The sequence below is a fragment of the Ciconia boyciana genome, chromosome 2 (assembly GCF_034638445.1).
Source record: "Ciconia boyciana chromosome 2, ASM3463844v1, whole genome shotgun sequence".
Classification (NCBI taxonomy): Eukaryota; Metazoa; Chordata; class Aves; order Ciconiiformes; family Ciconiidae; genus Ciconia; species Ciconia boyciana.
Genome location: NC_132935.1, coordinates 110,990,621 through 111,012,804, shown reverse-complemented (window position 1 = coordinate 111,012,804; position 22,184 = coordinate 110,990,621). Strand labels below are relative to the sequence as shown.

General features: G+C 39.8%; 1 protein-coding gene across 8 annotated transcripts in view; it reads right to left on the bottom strand.

The window, feature by feature from the left end:
* Window positions 1–9,283: 9,283 nt before the first annotated feature.
* LRRC14B (leucine rich repeat containing 14B) overlaps window positions 9,284–22,184 on the bottom strand; it is a 57,475-nt gene continuing 44,574 nt past the window's right edge. For 6 of the 8 annotated variants that reach the window (XM_072853531.1, XM_072853532.1, XM_072853535.1 and 3 more), the window contains 2 exons: window positions 13,402–13,792; window positions 9,284–11,882 (listed from right to left, as the gene is read on the bottom strand). In XM_072853531.1, coding sequence (XP_072709632.1) covers window positions 11,237–11,882; window positions 13,402–13,792 — 1,037 coding nt within the window. In that variant the 3' untranslated portion in view covers window positions 9,284–11,236. Of the gene's footprint in view, window positions 11,883–13,401; window positions 14,307–16,299; window positions 16,821–22,184 lie in introns of those variants that run through there. The other 2 variants (XM_072853530.1, XR_012041108.1) reach the window with 2 other exon arrangements.

Below are 22,184 nucleotides of genomic sequence, written 5' to 3'. Positions count from 1 at the left end.
GACATGTTACTGTGGCATTTCACTCTGCTTCTTTTTGGCCTTCTGGAGAAGCATCATATATTGGCCTGGGAGTCCCCACACTTTGCTGTGCATCTTCCATTTCCAAGCTTACCTTACTTACAAATAGCTATTATGAATAGCATATGGCATTACTATAGCATACCATTACACACCTACAGGGTTAGTTGTCATTTGAGAGGTGGCTTTGTGAATGTCAGTGACATCTCAGCAGTGTATCTAAGCATTCAAAGCCCCTTGGGAATCCACTTTTCCTGCTTCGAAACACCTTTAATTCATTCTTTCAATATGCAGGAGAGCTCTTCAAGTGAGAAATATAGTTATTTGCACTGTACAAGCAAGAAGTTTAGTGATTGCAAAGTCAATCACAAAGCTTTAAGAATCAGTAAAGTTTTGTTCCCTTGTGTAAAACTGCAGACAAAACTACTCCCTTTGATTCTGTGCTCTTGTATTGCTCTTTTATGTTGGAGCTGACTGATGCCTACAAGGAAATGCATTCAGCTAACTTGGGCTCTACGAGCTAGCATGGGGGATGCTCACATTCTGTATAAATGTGCATCCCATTTGCCTGCTGATGAATTATTTAAATCTTTGCTATTTATGGAAGCTGTCAGCATGCTTTGTTCTGCTGCTTTGTCAGGAGAAGCAAAGGAATCTGAGGGAAGTGACCGACTAAGAGTTAAAATTTATTATTAATAGTTGCACTGCATTCGGTTGCTCTTTGCTCAGTATTTGGCAGTCCTCAGAGATACCTGTGTGAGAGACTGAAAGAGTTAATGTCTCAAACATTGTGGCGAGGCGAGGTGCAATTCGCATGACCACGGCAGGTCAGGGAGCACGGGGTGGGGGAGAGCAAGAGCGGGATGTGGAAAGTGCGTTGGAGGATGCACGGTTCCGGGTTCTAACAGACCTTACCATCTATGGCCAGAGGTCATACAGCCCCTTTATCTGAGGAAGGGGGTTGTGACCACCCGAGAGACCCCTCGTGACCACCCCCTCCCCCAGCGCCTGTGCAGAAGACACAGAACTTTCTAGAACAAGAACCATGTAAGTCCTGAAGGGGCAGAACTGGAGGTGGGGACTACTATATAAAAGACATGCCCTCTGGGGAACCACGTGTGCGCCCACCACTGGAGGATTGCCACATCTGTCATCATCATTGTGGGATCCAAGGGTGGTGATACTTTTTCTTTCTCTTTCTTCCTCTCTTCTCCTTTCCTTTTCTCGCTTCTCTCTTCCTCTACTCTTCCCCTATGTATAAGTTTTGGATAAATTGTGATGGGTTGCTCGGAAAATAGCTACACTGCCGAATCGCCTCTGTTCGTTCGTTGAGCTTGCCAGTTTGTTAAGTTTGTCCGTTTGTTGAATTCGCCAGGTAATAAAATTGATAGTTAGACTGTTCTGTTGAATGGTGGTTGTGTTTCAGCTACAAATATGATGCAGTGGTGTAAGTACATAAAGTAAAATTACAGGTGCAGGATCCAAGGATAGCCGTATCAATGGATAAGTTACTGCTAAGAGGGAGGGGGAGGTGGATTTGTGGATGTCCTTTGGCAAAGTTCACATTTCCTTATAGTCTAGATTAATTTTCAGTATATTAGAATCATAGAATGGTTGAGGTTGGAAGGGACCTCCAACCTCAGCCAAAAAGTGGTATTTTGAATCAGTAGGCAGAATCTGGTTTTTATGGTTTGACAATGTTTGGAGTTCGAGGACTGCAAATAATTTAGCATAGGCTACAATTTCATAGCAGCTTCCTAAAAAGATGGTCACGTTAGGCTTTGTTCTGTTTACATATAGGGTTCTGACATATGCAGTCAGTGAGGGGTTTTTGTTTCATCCTGAAGTAATTGTATTTTGGTGGATATTTTAAAAATGCAGTTCACTTGGTTGATAACATTTGATGCACAATAGCTTTCCTTAGCTTACTGAGATGGATGTTAGAAATCTTTTCACAAAGCAATTTTCTTGATGTCTAATGGCCCGTCTGTAAAGCACAGTGTTTTAGATATGAATTGGATAGGTTTTTTTAGAGAAGTGGGTGCATTGTCCATGAATTTTCCATTAAATATAAGGTTTTGGTGGTGTTTGGGTTTTGTTTGTTTGATACTGGCCCTAGACTCTGGGAAAATATTGCTTTAGGAATAGAAGCTGAAGCACTCTGACAGGCAGGCGATGTTTATTGAATTAATGGTGAAAATCCAGAAGGGAATGGATGTCTTGAATTTCATGTCTTATCTCTTCTTCCAACTCGCAAAAACATGGTTTCCAATAACAAACACTTACTGCAGACTATGGCCAGAGATATGCCAAGCTTTCAGAACATAGTTTCAAAGTTTCCTTGAAGTGGAGGTTAAATTTATATTTTTTTAAAACCCCACAAGCCTATGCTATACCTATGATACACAAATGACATCTTTATTATAAAACTGGCCTTATTTATTGACTTCATCCTGAAATTCAATAAGCTAAACCAGACTCCCCATCCAAAAGTCAGATGCTTGAGAAATACTGAGGGAATCTATCCTCTTCTTGGAGCAGGGGTGCATGGGTTAGTTTCTAATATTTTTACCAAGCAGTCCAGTACTTTCTATCCTTATAAGAACATTAACTTACCAGAAAACTTTCAAACTCTTCTGTAGATTATTCATTATCATGTCAAATTGAGGTTTCACATCACTGTTATCTTTGGTGGTATCCAATTTTCATAAAGTTAAATTTCATTATGACCTTCAGTTTTACAGTTTAAAATATAACAAAAAGCAGGACTACCTCACAATATAATGTACACTACATAGTATCATCTAAAGAATTTTTTTAAGCATTATCTCATGCAGCTTAACAGGATTTTTGCTATTTCCCTGCTGTCTCCATTAGAAGATACAGACTGGAGAAGGTCAAAACTATTGACAATTTATTTGGCTAGGGCAATACCTCTCAAGTAGGTGATTGTGAGAGAACCAAAGTAGGTTGATTAGCCTTTACATAAATTGACAAGGAACTGCCAAAAATAAACTCCCGTAGCCCTCAGAGAAAAAAATGCTTCATAGTCCAATTTAGCCCTAAGAACGAAGCAGTTCTCCAAACACACTGGTCTTGTGATCTTTAAACAGTATATTTGTCAATGGCCATATGCTGCTTTAACATCATGTAGCACAGATATTTTAGCACCTTATTGTCTGAGATTAGTTCTTACAGAATTACTACATTTTCAACCACTTTGAGTGCCCGGTGTTGCTGGCACTAAAATTTTCAAGACAAGGATAAAACTTGCTATTTCTCAAAAGTTTCTCTTCATTCTTTATGAAATCTTTCTAATGTTTACTAACCCTTGTATTTGAATGGAGCAGTAACAGCAGCAGGAGCACTAACAGATACAGCACTCACTTTTTTTTCAGCATTTTTATCCACAGGTCAAGCCTTCTCTGAGCAGTTGACATGATACCTGTGCTTGGGAGTCATAGCTACATTACAACCATTGATGATACAATTTATATCAGAAAATTCTGCTAGGACAGAAAACTTAGGGAAGATCAGCAAGCTTTTGGATTGCACTTTTCCATTCTACACTTGGACTGCTTAAAGCTAACCAAAAGTGTATGTTTATATTCAGAATAGGTTATATCTTTATGAAAATTTTTACTTTTCCTGTTTGAGTAGTGGTTGACAACACCAGCATTTTAAGTTAATATTTAATTCCTGTGCTGATGTGAAAACTGAGCATTCTGTACTTCAGAAGCACCATTCCCAGGTAAACACAAAAATACATTACCAAAGTAGTTACACAGGTCAGCTACACTTTTCTGTTTCGTTTTGGGAGGGGGGAGGAATTTTGCAACACTAATGTTTTCAGGCCCACATCTAAATCTACAATTTTAGAGATACCTAACTAGCCTGTTTAACTCGTCTCCTCTGTCTTTTCAACACACAGTGCAAACAGTTGGCAACTGATGTAATGCTGTTCCTGTGTACAGTTATGAAAATCGAAGGAACAGCGGCACACTGCTATTCACTTGTGTATCTGTTGATTTGGACTTCCTCCACCAACCATTTAACACACTATTCCATTCACCATCAAATGTCTCACAGAGGAAGTGGCCAAGTGATATGAGCAGCCATAAAAGAGTCCTCATCAGAAAGGAAAAATTACTGAAGAGAAGAAATTGCCTGCCAGCCTGGGAACTAGGTCTGTGAACCAGAAGCATCCTTGAAAAGTGCAGCTAGAATCTTTGAAGCACAGCTGTGTACCTAGAAACCGGAGACAGCCTGAGATCGATAAGTGCAACAATGAACTGTATTGGCAACTTACCGTCTGAAAAGATGAAAAATAGCCTGGGAAAAGGGGAAAAACATCCTGAGAAAGTAAGAATCAGAATAACTGCTGTTCTAACTGCAAGAACAGGAAAACAGTGTGGAAAAAGAAAAATTGGTCTGAAAGAACAGAAAACATCGTCATCTATTGGCTATTCCAGGTGAAAAATAGAAATCACTAGCACCTATTGGCTGCTCGAGGTGCTGGAGTCCTAGGCCCTCTTACGTCTCTATGATACAAAAATTACTAAATTTTAAACCAAAATGGAGCATCTCTGGCAACTTTTCATGCTGCACATACTTTTCCCTTACCTAAACAGGTAACTCTCTGCATGAACTTTCTATGAGATCTTGGACCCTCACTGGTGATGCCTGGCTGACTCCAGACTGTGATGTGGATAATCTTTGAAGTGAGACTGTCTGTTACTTCGTTGGTCGCCCTCTGGGCCCACTTCTGGGGTGGGTTTGGTTTGTCCTCGCACCTTTGGGATGGTTGGGTCCCCCTCTGGGATTCGTTTGTCCTCCCCTCTGTGATGGTTTGGCCCCTTCTGGAATCTGTCTAATTCACTTGATACCAGTATTATATATCCATAAAAGTAATTTATCGTAAGTATATAAGCTGTTATATTATTGATAAGTTTGCTTCATTAATTTTAAGTTTGTAGTACCCTGTAATAGTATATACCTACTTGTTGGTTGCTACAATACTGATTTTTGCTGTACTGTTGATTGGTGCCATATTATTGATTGCTGATACTTATTTGTAATAGCTTGACATAATATATATTAACTTTATTAATCATAGGCATACATGCAAGTGGTAATTTTTGTGGTAATGTATTTACTAGTGGTGATTTCTGTGGTATTTGTGGTAATCTGTAATAAAGTAAAGAAATTTAGAGGATGAAGCCTCCATGTCCTTGTGTATTAAGGAATCCTATGAACTTACGGTTGCAATCTCTATACACCTGCAGGCCAGGTAACCCTCATGACACCAAGTTTGACAAATTACAAAGCAGTTTTTCCTGCCTTTCTACATGCCATATCATAAATACTTGTCATATATGCATGCCATACACACAATTTGAATACATTTTAATTGGCAGATAGTTCAAAATGGCTGTATGTTGGTAACCTAAATGTTACAAATTTTGCTTCCAAACAAAAACTAGGTTGAGCAGCCTTGTCTATTTAAGTCTCCAACTTGCAGGGAAAGGACCTCTTCCAGGGAAGCCAAGGTAGCCAAATTAGTCTCATTTCTAGGGAGGCATAAAGAAGGAATCAACACAAAACCTGATCAGACACCACAACTTTGGTATTCTCAATTGCTACACAAGGACAGAAGACAAAAACATTATACAAATACAAAAATATTACTTTTCAAATATTAGTCTTTCCTGCCTGGCTCAGCAAACCATCTAATGACATCTGTTAGAAACAAGGGGCTAGGCTTGGCCCTTATAGCTGACCTTCCTGTGTTCCTTATTCATGAGCGCAAGCTTCTGTTCTGAGGGATCTCTGCAGAAGGCCTGCGCCTTGCAAGTCTCCAGCCACTCCTTGCATCCAGTACATTCAGTCTCAGCATCCTTCCTCTGCCTTGTTGGGCCATTTACGGCATCATTGTTCCCTGATGGCACCCTTTCAGGGCTGAGTAGGTAAGCATTTGCACAAACTGAACAGAGCACAGCAGCACTACCTCTAACTAGGACTGCAAACACTCCCAACCACTTTAGAAAGAATGAGCCAGAAGCTTCAGAGACATAGAATCCTAAATGAGTAAGCAAAAAGGAGAGTAAGGCAGGTGCAACTAAGCTCTGGGATGCAGATCTTTCTACTCGACAAGAAGGAATGGGGGAATAGGGAAGTGTGATGTCCTGATTCCCCTCCAGACACTGGCAGTGGCAGAAGCAGCAGGCTGGCTGACACACAGGAGGTTGCATTCTGCGTAGTCTTTTATAAGTGGTTTCCTGCCTGGGGAAGGGCGGGGAGGAGGCAAAGTGGGCAACACAGGGACTTCAGAAAAAAAAACCAGCAGTGCTTTAAAGAGAAAAGCAACAGGCCTATTATTGCACTTTGGTTAAAAAATGAGGGGTGTGAAAGACATCTGGGAGGAACTCCAGACGCAGAGGAACTGGGAGAAAGAATATGAATGCCTCAGTGGCTGAAGGAGGGAGAACTGACTGTGTTGTTTAGAGCTGAAAGTAGAAATTGTGCATAGGAGATGTTGCCTGCTCTTGGCAGTCCTGGTGGCAATAATTATTTGCTTGTTGGATGCAACTTTAACTGCATAGGATTTTCAAATGAGTTAGTCCCCAGTGGGAAGGATGAAAGGATGATGGTAGGGGGGCATAGAACTCAAATGTTGTTTAAAGGGACAGATCTTTGACTGCTAAGACCTTTTTTGTCATCTTAAATTTGGTGTCTGGTTTGCAGAAATGTTAAAACCAGGGGAAGCAGTAAGATTACCTACTCCAAGGTCTGAGAAGAAGCTTCAGGACACAGAGTCAGCAAGATAAATGGTCTGAACAGATGATACATGGCAGAAGCAAGCCTTAGAGAACACCAAGCTGGAAAGTGTCCTCAATCTGACTACAATACACACCCTTGCAGACCATGTGAGACTGGGGAACACTGTTTCTCTGAAAGGCAGCAGTCTGTCTCTCTTCCAACAGTCTCAGCCCAGCTGGGTCCTCTACCTAATAGAAGACCATGCTCACCTTAGAAACCCTTCATAGTTTCCATCACACTATGGAAGCTGGTGAGAGAGAAGACTTGTGGAATTTTTTTCTCTCCCTTCTTAGTGTTTATTGGTATTTGTTTACAAGCATTTGAAAGTGATGGGTAGCTGCCACTTCAGAAATCTTAAAAAAGGCATCATTGAGCATAAATACTACTGGAATGTTAGTGAGGCAGTATTGTCAACTGGTCCACTTTTTGTCCTGCATTGTATTATTTTGCTGTCTAAGATAGCTCAGCATTTGAAAACATGTGAGAACTTTAGCTTTCACAGAAGCAACAAAAGGAATTGATCCTCTTTCTTTACTGAACTTTGTGTTTAATGATAATTGTCAAAACTTAGGATTTCTTACAACATAAAACTGTAAGTAACAGAATGAAAATAAAAGATAAAATGAAGTTAAATTTACTTTAAAATCTTACAGCACTTTGAGTTCAGGTCTGTGATTTTAAATAGCCATAGCTGGCACTATCAACTACATAGCTCCAGCTTGATACAAATCAGAAAGACAGGGAACACAAGGCTTAAATCAATATCTGGCTGCACTTGCAAAGTGTAAGGTAACTTTATATGCTTAGGTAGTTGTTGCATTAGTCTTTCTTCTCTAATAGCAGAATGCCAAGTCCCACATGCATGGAATCCTCCTGAGAGATGGCATACCTCCTTGTTGCAGTAAGCCACAGCAACACCAAAATGCTACAGCTTGGCCTGTATTTAAAACCACCACCAACAACCGTAATTAAGAAAGAAACTCAAGAGACAAAGGTAGTATATCTGAGAGCTAAGGACAGGATTTCCACAAAGGAGCACCTGTCACCACAGCAAAGATAATTGCATGCAGCTGGTCTGAAGTTCTTCAGAACTTGTTCCAAGTTGGCTCTAAAGTTGGAAATTATGTGATTTAAAAGATAAAAAATACCTGATTCCATTCTAAAAGGGTACAAATCCCTCCTCGCCCCAAATACGACATAAATAGGTAAATTTATGTCAATAAATTTTTGTCAATAAACTATATTTACTGAGGTAAATATAGTTCTGTGTCAGTAAAATACTGTTGTCATATACTAGCAGTGTTTTATTGCAGTTCAGCCTTTTGGATTCAATACTATTCAAAGTACTGATATACCTGTTACGCATTTTAGTTAATACTATATTTCATGCAATAACATTTTAACATGCAACTGTAAACAATAAAATTTTTGTTTCAATCCTCTCAGATGCATTTTAGAAGATCACAGAACTTTGAAAATGTCTGTGTGCTTCTGCAGAGCAGTTGGCTTCCCAGGAACAGGATCCAAATCCTTTCTGCACATGGATCAATGTGCTCCAACTGTTTGTCAGCCATTCACAGCTATTCTGCATGAAGTGATGCAAGTGCACCACTTCTATAATGCAATGCACTCCATACTCCAGGCTCAAAGGGAATATTTGAAATAGACATAGTGCTGATCCTCACTGGGCACTAAAACTAAAACTATGGCCTCTACATACTCCTCCTGGCCCAGAGAGTCATAAATAGACAGTATATATATGTAAGACTGAAAATGGAAGACAGGCAGGAGTTCGTGGGAAGCAGAAGAAGGAGAAAAAAAAAAATAATGGGGTGGACCAGGACTGGCTTTAGGCAAGGAGAAAGCAGAAAGATAGCTGCATAGGCAGCAGTCTTCATAAGGCATCTAAATATTCTGAAATAAGAGCTGATCTATGAACAAGCTGTCTACTTTGTGTGTACTGAAACAGGCAGGGACTGGCTGTTGTACCATAACATGGTTCCAAAATGGCCAACCTTCACCTCCAGGTACAACCTGTTAGCTGGCCCTCCTGCCAGGGTGGAGAAATCACACATAGGTTTGCAGCTACTGTACACGGAATGTCCTCTCCCAGCAACAGGAAGTGCCACTACTCATCCCAAAGGAGTAGATCCTTGGCCTAGCAAAATTCAAACCACTTACATCTGGCTGAGAAGCCATGGGTCAAGTCTAGGATGGAAAGAATGGCAAGGTCAGAGTGACGGAAAGATAAAGAGTAGAGGCAAGGACAAGGGAGCATATGGAACTCTGTCCAAATATAAGCAAGACCATAGGGAACCCAATTCTGGCATTTTCTAAATCACAGCTGCTTGGCTCAGCAACTTAGATTACTTCTATTTTTTTTTTAGTGCTCTGTAAACATAAACAGATAATTTCCATTCACTTTCAATTTTACCATCATGTTTAATCAATGAAACATGTTAGAAGGAAGAACATAAGTTAAGAAGACATCAAAAATCATTTAAAGGCATGCTGTGGAACCTGTAAACTCTGCTTAGTACCCAGTCCATTAATTTTATTTTTTGTAAACTAGGTTAGTAGCTGCTTGCATATTCTTATTGTGGATAAACAGAAAGCTTCACAAACCAGCACTGCCTAAATGAAGAATCATAGAATCATAGAATCATTAAGGCTGAAAAAGACCTCTAAGATCATCTAGTCCAACTGTCAACCCAACACCTCCATGCCTACTAAAGAAAGTTTCTTCCTTACCCTCAAATTATGAGATCCAGTATTATTTCAAGTAAGCTGCCTTTGTTATCTTAATAATGATCTTTAATACTACAATGATACCTCAACTCCTGCTACAACATTCACTTTCAGTGCTGTTTCATCAAGTTTTTGTGAACTGTTAACGTATATTTAATGGCAGAGTGCTGGGAATTAACCTGAGCATCTTTTTTTTTTTTTTTCAGATCACCTAGAAGCTAACCAAGTCTCTAGTTCTACATCAGAGCAGTTTGGGCTCTGGTAGAGTTGACAGAGGCTGTCAGCAGAGCTCTCAAATTGGCTGACAATAGGTAAGATTTGCTATTATCTTTCTGTTTAGTCTCTCCGCAGTATTACAGGTGAGAAGCTGAGTAGACTGATACTTGCCTACTACCCAGGGATTCCTCCCCCATTATAGTACTCTCCCCAGATTTGTTTTGTGGCCCTACTGCTGCATCCTGACACCCTGTTGGCCCCTTTACCCACGCTCCAACACAGTGTGTGTTGGGGTCTGGGATTCTGTTTACTCTGTCACTCAAATACATTTCATGCACTGGAGCTTGCCAAATAAATGCGATTCTTCCAGGCCCTGTTTGTAATTCTGTAGCAGAACAATACACAGTCCTGGCAGAAGAGGGCAGTATTTTACGCAGATGAACTTCCAGTTACTCAGCAACCTGCCTTGTCCCTTTTCCACATTTTTGAAATTGGCATTGGATTCATTTTTCTACTGTGTTTTCAGCACTACTCTTTTTTTTTTTTTTTTTTTTCCATTATTACCACTTTCCTAGATTTTCTTTAAAATAGCTGAAAGCAGCAGGGTACATTCTACCAGCCAAGAAGCTGATTCAACAAAAGGAGCAGCTTGAGGCACTTACCTGCTGACATCACAAGCATGGCTGTACAGCATTGTCCTGGTACGCCTTTGTAAAATACACTTTGCAAGAGCTTCATAGGCTGCTTTATATTGCTGGGGGAAGTGGTGGGAAATCCCCTGCTGTCAGCCAACCATTTGGTTTGCTGCCTCCTCAGTATGGAACTTTACTCCTCACCAGCTAGACAAACTCTGTAATTCCCCATGCAAAAAGAGGTCTATCATGCTTGCCTCTGCAGAAGAAAGAGGCACAGGGACATTGGAGGCTGTTATACAACCCACACTATTGGGAACGTACTGGATAAAACACGGACTGGTGAATTTGGAAGGCCAAGGGCAAAACCAAAAATTGGTTTAGGGAGCCATAGGTGAGGATAGGCGCACAATCTTTGGGACATCCTGCTGGACTTAGGAAAGGGCTTTCTTGTCTTTTCTGTAGGACTACAAGCCTCACTGCCAAATCCAGAGGAAACTGTATAAGAAATCAGCCAAGCTTAGACACCTATTGTTTTACTGAGAAACAAAGTGCTTTTATGTAAAATAATAAGCTATTAAGGGTCCTCCCCTCTTGTGAGAGCAAGTAGTGCTTATGTAAGGTGTATGAAATAGATATAGCATAGTTAAAATACCTCAGATGATCAGAGGCTATTCAAACAGAAGTAAATTCAGCCAAGAAATAAAAGAAAATTCAAGACTGATCAATGGAGGCGCAGTTCTAGAAAAGACTACATTAACTTCTGATTTGACAGAGCATCTCATCACCACTATGTTACACCTTTAACTTATTTTGTTAAGAGAAGTAGTGAACTTTTCTAAAGTCTCTTTAAAGGACTTGATCAAGTAAGCTCCCAGTTCATTGTTTGTCTCCTGAACAGCTGCGTCATAACTGCCAAAGAGTGGAGTTGAAGCCTTCACATCCTCCCTATTTGCTTGGAGTAAAATGAGGTTAAGCTCCTCTGCTACACTTTCATATTTTTGGTAATCAAATCTGCAGAGACTGGCATCATCAATCGGGTAGGTGATGCCAATAGGGTAGCAGTCCCTTGGAACTGGGAACTCCACATTTTTCAGCATTGGCAACTCACAGAGAAATGTGAAAAGGTGTTTAAGTGCTTGGGATGACAGTGGGTTTCCAAGAAACTTAAACTCCTGTAGTTTCTGACAAGGGCTTAAACCTAAAATCAACATGTTGACATGAGTGTCTTGGATATTACAGTCCTCCAAGGTAAGACTCCTGAGCACTGAAGAAGAATGGCTGAGAAGCTTAAAGAAGACTGATGGGTAAAGGTCAGGTATATCGTGACCACTCAGGTCCAGGGCTTCTAAGTGATTAGCATGGAAGCTATTGGCTAAATAGGCCATATCAGCATGGTTCAATGAGCAGTTAGAAACATCCAGCATCTTCAGTGGAGTTTTTAGTGGGCTGCAGAATTAAAGAGAAAAAAAGTTTTATGGTATAAAACATTGAAAAGCTACATTTACAAATTTCATACAACTATCCACATTATGAATACAGCCATCTGCCACATTCATTATTTTTTCTAACCTCTTTTGAGAAACAGAAGCATGTGCCAACAATGACAAAGTATATTTTCCTCCTGAAATCAGTTTCATAAATTAGCTCCTACTTTACATGACTCCAACTGTGTTGTTTTAAAGGGGATTAATTTGGTAACATTTATGTGTCTATTTTGTAACCAGTTATATGTTGTCAGGTGTCTATTACTTGCTGAATTAATAGCAGATCATTACTACCATAAAAGCATTGGTGGCTGCTTCTTGTAGAAAGCTGTTATAATTCCAAAGATTTAGATAATTTCCATTAAGGAAGGATTCATTCCAATATGAAAGCCAATCAGTATTCTAACAAGACATCTGCTTTTGTTTCTAGTTTTGTTTCTACTATGTTTTTAAATGCCAAAGAGCTTTACACATTGTATTGTTCTGGAGTTGCAAAGAGACTTTCTGATGAAGAAGAAGGTTGGAAGAAGTGTACCTAAGATTATGTGCAAATATTCTAGTTGAATATAAAATAGTTCTGACAGATGAAAATCAAGAGATGCCTTTCATACATACTAAAGCTTAAGTGAGACTTCTGCCACAGACCTCAGCTGGATCAAGGTTAGAAACTTGTAATTTATTTCTATCAATATAAGCAGTGTGCCATTCACAACTTTTAAATGAAATGACTTCTTTGTACAGGAGGAATTTTAGACCAAGGTGATTTGTCTTGATTAAACTTTTGTCTGCCTTATCTTTCAGATGCTCTGAAAAGCGTACAGTTAACTTACTTTCTGTTTAAAAATGAACACTGTTCACTGGCAGCTATATTTCTGAGAATTGCCAATTTTACGCAGGAATTCATCATGAATATTCATATATTAGCTTAATTTGCAGTACAGAAAAGCATCAGATGTTCTTGCCTTGAGATTGACAGACACAACAAACAACTGAAACCAAAGTCTCAAATCAAAGTCTACTATCCCCCTGCCCACCTAAAAATACAGTATCTGTGGATCTTAGTATATTTACTGCCTGTGTTTTTGAGGACAAAAATTCACTAGAGACCCCTAAAAATACTTGGAACATGACTCAGGTCTTGTACCAAAGGCCAGACCAAGCTGATTAAGATATAAGCTCAAGAATGTGGCGAATCAAAAATGTCTGGGTGTACCCCTCTCTTATGTGGTAGCCAAAAGTATATATTCTCATCATACTCATCAGATGGGCTCTGAAAGAGAGAACAGTCAGTTCTTCTAAGTGTATTAGATATACATTGGCTTCCAATTCTCCCCAACAAATACTCTTTCCTAGCTTCCTGCTGCCCTTTCTCACACGCCCCGAGATATACTTACTTCCCTTATTCTCAGATATTCTCAGCTTGCTGATGGCACAAAGGGCTGTTCTTTACAGTTTGACTGAAAGCAGGATGACCAAATTACCTGAGCAGTTTCTGTATTCTTCCTGTGAGTATAGAAAATGACATACTCAACTCGGTCAGCTGCGTCATTTCACCCATCTTTTCTCCAATGTTAGTAAGCATCCGTTCATCTGTAGCTGTGAACCTCCGTACATTAAATGTTCGTGCTGGCAAGGTCAAGGACATCAGTAGAGGGAAGTGGATACTGTTGAAGAGTATTTCCAAGTGTTCCATTTCCAAGCGAACATTGTGAACTATTTCCAGTTTGCGCAACAAAGAGGGATCAATGAGCTTTATGATATAGAAGAATTTCTGCAAAGCCAGGTTGTCAGATCTGAATGCCACACAGCAGATCTTCAGTGGACAATAGCATTTCTTCAACAGGGCCTGCACTACCAGCTCATAGTTCCGTTCTGTAACAAACAAGTCAATTAGCACATCAATATTGATTTCAAAGGTACCCAGATTGCACTGTGTTTGTTGCAGGTAAACCAGCAGTTCTAAACAAAGCTTAGAGAGCATCTGTGTCCTGGACCACCTGCCCATTGTCTTCTTACACTTGCAAAACTGAACTTCAACATCTTTTATACCCGTCAGGTCGACCACTTTCAACCTTTTCACGTAGGGAGAAGGATGATTCAGCACATAGTCTCTCAGCCCTGTCAAACAGCTTTCCAAGCACACCGAGCATGTTCTATGGCTCAGGTCTTCCTGGTAGTCCACAGTTGTTCCCAAAAGTTTTCCCATGTTAAAGTCAACAAGTGGCCAGTTCTCTACCAAGTCATGAATCACTTCCCCTTGCTCCAGTAAATAGCTGGCTTTAAAAAGAAGAGGAAAAAGATTATGGGCAACACAGCCGAGACTCTTCCTGGCAAACTCTGCATTTGACACGAATGCTTCAGCACTTATGAATCGGAGAGACTTCATTGTTGCTCTGGACTCCTTGCCGTCATGGCGAGTGACTTCTGCGTTTAACTAAAGATCCTAGTTGCTTATCATCTTCTATTTTTATCTGCAGCTGCTGTTTGCTGCTAACAGTAGCTTTGCTGGGAAGGCAGAACGAACAGTCACATGCTGATCTGCTTTCTATTTTGGAGCTATACTGTGATTCTGCAGTAATTAACTGTGAGATCTTTAGTCAGAGGCATTTATTCATTTAAACCCTCATATTTATAACAAAGCTAACTCAGCTAACTACAGACCACTGCCCAGCAGGAACAGTAAGATCAGGGCAGGACACATACATGAGAATATTTCTGTATCTTTCCTATGCCATACAAAAAGGCACTCAGGGTTCCAACTTAAACACATAACATGATCTGTATTCCACTGTCTTCCACGAAGGATGGTATGCTGGGGATTCACATGCTGATTTCAATGGGGAAGATCTCTCAGAGCTAGCACAGAGCTTCTCCTAAAAACTGTAGCCATAAGGAAAGACTGAGGTGCTACAGTCATTGAGCTACACAGTGTCCCTCCATTTTGCCCTTCCTATCAGCATGGAATAGTTAAATACAGTGGCTCCAGTGGAAAAGACAAAAGACTTTAGAAGAGCTCAGAGCCTTGGTGACTAGGACACTTGCCTGTGATAGGAGACTGATGGTTAAGTACAAGACAAGCTGAACAAGACAGAGCACAGAGTTAAAACTTTCTCATAACTTCCCAGGCAAGCATCCTATTGCTGTTGCTTTGAGCAACAGATGGTCTTTTCTTTCCTGTTATTTGAGAAATCATGGTTTCATTGTGATACAGAATGGGAAAACATTCAAAATCTATTATCTTTTCAAGCCAGGAGAAAAACCTCTCTCACCTAGCTGTCACAAAAGCAGAGACGATGTTTTTTTCTTTCAACCTGGCACTTGCCTGCCAGGGGAAGCAATGTTGGACACCTCCCTCATGGTGTCCTGTCATGTCTTTTGCTGGGCAATCAGTGGGACAGAGAAAGAGCATAGCTTGAAGTTACTAAGTTACTTGGAACATTTATATTTGTTGGTTTGGGTTTATTTTTTTTTTTGGGGGGGGAGGGTGCCTTACATTTGAGTTGTGGGGCTTTTTGCCGTACAATCAGGATTTCAGTGTATCTACTGGGTTATCCTCTACTAGCTATTGACTGAACATTGGGTGCAAGACAATCCTGTAAACATCTTTATTTTTTCCTCTGTCATTTAGAAAAACCCTCAAATCAATAATGTTAAATAGTTTCTAAGAACCTATACCACCAGCTCACATCCTCCATTCCTTCTGTTCCCCAGGCCATTCTCTTGTTCACCTTCCACCCTCTGCAGATGACCTCTACCTCTTCTGTTCTGCACCTCTGATTTCTCCAATGTCATTTGTACAAAGGTTTTTGAGATAATCTGCCTGGCTGGCAAAACTGACTGTGTCTTGAGATGCCCTTGTTCAAATGCAGAAAAGGTCCTGTCAGATTTGTTGACTTGAGTTCCATGCCATGCCCCACCTTATTGTTGGAAATGGTCAATATGGAAGATTAAACTCCTGCTGAGAAATGCATCAGGATCTCATAGTACCATGCTGAGTTGAAAAAGTTGCAGATGATAAAACTAAATGCAAAATAGAAAAAAGTATTAACTTTGATGTTTCTTTTAAAATAATTATGAAAAAGAGTTGAAGGAAAGAGTCAAACTGTCTTCCCCAGCAAATAAGCAATAACTTTTTTGTATATAGAAGTGGCTACAAATATTTATTTCAGTTTTTTACCTCTATAACTGTTGCTCTGTTCTAATAAAAATCTAGGACATTACTAGAGCAGTTTCTCTTGGAACATATGGACCCTTGGCCCAAATATACTACGTAAGCAGATAAAGAGGTCCAAATATACTCGGTAAGCAGATAAAAAGTTGTGTATATAACTTAATAACTAGCTGTTTAAATTTTGAAAGGCAATAAAACTATGCTTACAAAAGTTTCAAGCAATTAGTACATTTTACTTGTTATACAGGGATCAGTTATATGTTGCTGTTTTCAGCATTTACAAAATTGCACAAAATATAATAATACCTACATCATCATCTGCTACACATGAACTGGAGTTGAAAAACAGAGGAAAATACTTAATACCTTGACAAGTTCTATCTATTTCATGTTACATGTTTTTTAATTATATTAGTGATGCCACTCATCTATTTGAAGGCAAAATTAAGCTGATACAAACAAAAAATACTCTGCAAAAATAAAAAGCTTCCTCAGAATGACAGTCTAATAAAGATGTCCCTTCCCTGGTCATTTAAAACATATTTAGGATTTTTTTTTTTTTGCTTATGATAAAATATTCCATAATGGGTTTACTTAAAAAAAAAAAAAAAAAAAATTGAATCCATGAAGTGTGGCATGAATTTTTCACAGCAAGGCAGATGTGGAATTATCTGGAAAAGCAGGGTCAACACAGCTTGAAAAAAGTCTTCATTGTCATGTGATTCAGAGCTGTCAAAACAATTATTATATTAAACATTTAGTGTTTTATTTAATGGTAGAAAAAATCATGACAAATCACTTAAAAAATTTTAACCAAAGTAAAGTTTGTGATATTCTAGCATTCAAGCTGGTTTAGTATTGTTTTGTGCTTGTATGGCAATAAATATTAAATTAATTTTAACAGAATAAAACAAACTTTTTTTTTCAGTTACTACAAAAAGACTAATCAGAGTAGTGCAAAAAATATTCATCAGGTGGATTTTAATAGGTTTTTAACCTTTAAAAACAGTATATTAAAAATAAAACTATTTAATGATAAAATAGCTGGTTTTCAAATTAACTTGAAGTAGGCTCCCACTGAAAACCGTCATCCTAAATGTATGAAGGAACTAATTCTTACTGAAGTGGCTCCAACATGGAAGAAAGTTCTATTAAGAATTTCACTTTTATAATCCATTACAGGATATATACATCTATCAGCAGCTACGGAAGCACTCCTGGGTCAGATCAAAATGAGATGGGGCAGGGGAGAATACAGGTAATCCATTACTTTTGCATAGATCTTGTCAGTTTATACTGTTAACAGTCAACATTTACTGGCATAGTGATGTAAAAACAGAATTCAGAGGTTCAGGTTTGCAAAGATGCAGCTTTAGCATAACTAAGGGAAAAGAACAGAGAGGACGGATATATCAAGGAATTAAAGTTAAGCGAAGAAAGGAGTATAAAACTATGTAACAACACAACAAACAAAGTTCATTCTAAATTCAGAAGATGCTGAGAATATTGCTCTGCAGAGAATGTAGGGGAAGGCAGGCATGACAGATCTAATTATTTTTGTGGAATTTCTCAGTCCAAAAATGTTGCTACGAACATTTTCTGCAATTTTTTTTTTTATAATTATCATCTGTATTCTATTTGAGGTGTTACAGAAATGGCAATCAATATTCATCTAAAAAATTACAGAGATTTCTCACTTGTTAAGAAGTCATCTTTCATATGAGATTTCATGGTTCTCAGGAAGGAAGAGTTCCGATAGTTATGTTGAGCAAAATGGTGTGACAATGTTTTAAAATTCCCACAGAAACTAGCAATCCAGGAGGCTCCTGGAGTGCATTGAGGATAACTTCTTAAGCCAGGTAATAGACAGCCCTACCAGAGGGGATGCATTACTGGACCTGGTGGTCGCCAACACAAGTGAGCTAATCAGAGACATCAAGACTGGAAGCAGCCTGGGCTCCAGTGATTATGCACTGGTGGAGTTTGCAGTCCTGAGGGATATGGGACAGGCAAAGAGTAAAGTCAGGACCCTGAATTTTAGGAAAGCAAACTTCCAGCTGTTCAAGGAGTTAGTCAATAGGATCGCCCTGGGAAACTGCCCTCAGGGACAAGGGAGCAGAACAGAGCTGGCAGATCTTTAAGGACACTTTCCATAGAGCACAAGAGCTCTCGATCCCCAGGTGTAAGAAAGCAGGAAAGGAAGGCAAGAAACTGGCATGGATGAGTCAAGACCTGCTGGTCAAACTAAAGAGCTAGAAGGAAATGCACAGGCAGTGGAAGCAGGGACAGGTATCCTGGGAAGAGTATAGGGACACTGCCCAGTTGTGTAGGGAGGGGGTCAGGAAGGCCAAGGCACAGCTGGAACTGAACTCGGCAAGGGATGCAAAGAATAATAATAAGGCCCTCTACAGGTATGTCAGCCAGAAAAGGAAGGTCAAAGAAAGTGTACCCCCGTGATGGGCAAGACTGGCAAACTGGTAACAACGGATGAGGAGAAGGCTGAGGTACTCAACAACTTCTTTGCCTCAGTCTTCACTGGCAACCTCTCTTCCCACACCTCTCAAGTGCATGGACTGCAAGGCAGGGACTGGGGGAGCAAAGTCCCTCCCACTGTAAGAAGATCAGGTTCGTGACCACCTGAGGAACCTGAACGTACATTAAGTCTATGGGACCTGATGAGATGCATCCCAGAGTCCTGAGGGAGTTGCCAAGCCACTCTCCATGATATTTGAAACGTCATGGCAGTCAGGTAAAGTCCCTGGTGACTGGAAAAAGGGAAACAATGCACCCATTTTTAAAAAGAGTAGAAAGGTGGACCCTGAGAACAACCAACCTGTTAGCCTCACCTCTGTGCCCAAGAAGATGATGGAACAGATCCTCCTAGAAGCTATGCTAGAGCACATGGAGGACAGGGAGGTGATTCAAGACAGCCAGCATGGCTTCACCAAGGGCAAGTCTTGCCTGACCTACCTAGTGGCCTTCTACGATGGAGTGACTACATCAGTGGACAAGGGAAGAGCTACTGATGTCACCTGTCTGGACTTCTGTAAGGCCTTTGACATGGTCCCCCACAACATCCTTCTCTCTAAATTGGAGAGACATGGATTTGATGGGTGGACTGTTTGGTGGACAAGGAATTGCCTGGATGGTCACATCCAGAGAGTAGTGGTCAACGGCTCAATGTCTGGATGGAGATCAGAGATGAGTGGTGTCCCTCAGGGGACCGTATTGGGACCAGTACTATTTAATATCTTCATCAATGTCATTGACAGAGAGATCAAGTGCACCCTCATCAAGGGGTTAGATTCAGACTAGATATAAGGAAGAATTTTTTTACAATGAGGGTGGTGAAACACTGGAACAGGTTGCCCAGAGAGGTGGTAGATGCCCCACCCCTGGAAACATTCAAGGTCAGGTTGGACGGGGCTCTGAGCAACCTGATCTGGTTGAAGATGTCCCTGCTGATTGCAGGGGGGTTGGACTAGATGACCTTTAAAGGTCCCTTCCAACCCAAACTATTCTATGAAACACTATTTTTAAATGGCTTCATTTCAATTTTTTTTTTTCTTCAAAAATTTATATTTTGGTTGAGGATATTTTCCAGTTTAGTTTAAGTTTTTTAATGCTTTACAAAAAAATTAAGCCTGAAGTGATCAATGAATTTTTCTGTCTATGCAAGAAAATTCCATGTATTTCCTCTATCAGCAAACTACTATCTTTGCACAAAACCAGGTTGTGTTTGTAGCCCACCCTACATGAAATATAGCCTGGAGTTGTACTTGTTGGTCCCCACAGTCAGAAAGATGGAGACAGCTCATGCCTAATTCTCTGAAAACTAACACAATGGAACAGCTCATTATGACGCTATCTGTAGGTAACTCAGAGATGACAAAGGTTGATAATAAGCATGAGAAGCAGGAGAGTTAACAGAGCAGTGCTAGAGGTTTTATTTGCCCCATAGTGACAGACTAAAACCCTTGTGGCCAACTCAGCCTTCCATACACCCAAAGAGTCTGGGAACCTTCTATAGCTTGAACAATCTGATCCAGTCCAAAAGGGTATTAAGTCAGAAGTGCATTTGCACATTTTCTGTTTGATTATTGCATTGGTACAAACATCATTGTTTAAAATGAAGTACTTGATACACCTGTCTGTACATATCTAACACACATTAATCACAAAACACAGGTAAAACTGCATTGATCTGCTTTATGTCAGAGAATGGGTTTAATTCATGATACTACATCATTTCATATTCTCACAAGCAGCTCCCAAAGCAAGCTGCTGCATGAAAGTGACAGTGGTCTGAGAAATACTGAACATTTAAAAGACGTGTAGACGTGGTGCTTAGGGACATGGTTTAGTGGTGAACTTGGCAGTACTAGGTTAATGGTTGGACTTGATGATCTTAATGGTCTTTTCCAACCTAAACGACTCTATGATTCTATGATTCAAGTGAAATAAGAGAACAACTTACAAGAAGGAGATACACATAAGCTTTACACCAGACTACTCTTACAAAAGGTGTTACAGAGGTGATTCAAGCTCAAAAAGTTTTCTAATATTGTTAAAGCACGCAAGCCAGCTTTAGCCAGCCATGCCTCAATTTAGTTTACTATTTTAAAACTAACATGGCAACAAGCAGAGTTTTCTTTTTATTATTTTCCCTTGATCATTCTAGTACTGAAGAGAAAAAACCTGTTAGTTACTCATTTATGCCTGTCAGTCAAACAACTGTTGAGAGATCTAATACATGAGAGGTTTTGTTCTGATGGAAAGGAAAAGGGAAATCTATTTAAAACCAACCTTACTGCTTAGTGGGAATGACCTGATCACATTAATCCATTAAAAAAAGCTCACAAGAATGGGGTTTTTTTGGTACAGGAATCCGTCAATATAACATTCTCTTTGGTCATGGAATAGTTAGAAAAAGCATTTCTAAGCACTCCTTTCCTCTTATTGATGTTCTCTTGTGTCACATAAGGATTGTATTTAGTGACTCAGAACAGCAATTTTCTCGATGAGGAACTTCCCAATTTCCACAAAAGTGCTCCTTTGACAAAGTAGGAGAAGCAGAGATATAGCAACATGTTAACTGTAACGCAGAAGCACTTTAAGGAAACACATTAATCTCAGTATGTATAAAAATCGAAGCCAAGCTCAGCACTAACACCACTCCCAACCTGCAAGACTGCTGTGAACGAACACAGACAATGCATGCCAAGCTTAGGCTGGAATACCTCAGAGGCAGAGCTCTTGGTTTCCCAGCTGGCTGGCTACTAAAGTTAATATGGGTCATTGCTGATGACTAGGATGAAGAAGGATAAAGTAGGGCAATCTCCAGGTATGGGCTGTGTAGAGGAATACTTCAACAGAGTATGTTGGCCTCGGATCCATGTTGGCTAGCATGTTAGCCTTGGTCTAATCCAAAATGAAGTAGAGCTCTTCAGAGTCCCTTTTCTGCCATATATATGAAACAGATCTACATATGTTCCTAATAAAAAACAAATACAGCTGGGAATAGTAGTGCTATTCTACCTGCATATTTGACTAATAAAGAGAATCTGGTTTAACACTGTGCCTTCCTATCTCCTTATAAAACACTATTACTTTTAGTAACAGTAATATTTCCTTTTACTTTGCCTACTTCCTTGAATGAATTTGCAGACCTCAGCCAGTCATGTTTGTATACATGCAAATATATGCATGTATGCAGTGAATGCAGTGCACTCAGCTATTCTGAAATTCCAAAATTGATTTTACCAGGATTATATTTCTCTCTATCTAGCTGGACACATACACAGAAATGCTGGTAATGCACAGCTGTATCCAACTGTAGTTAGATGTCAGATGTCAATTTTGATTGTAAATTCATGTGCCTGCAGGATCCAGAAGTCCTTACATGATACACTTTTTTTATCCTCACAGAATCTTGCAAACATCAGGGGATCAAACACTATGGGCATCTTGCTGCCACTGCTTCCTTGAGACAACAGGGATTTTTCTTATAGGTTAAATAGGCCTGCACCTTACTTTAGAATTCTTGTATAAGGGAATTAAGCTTAAAGAGCTCATTGCTCTGACTGACTAGCA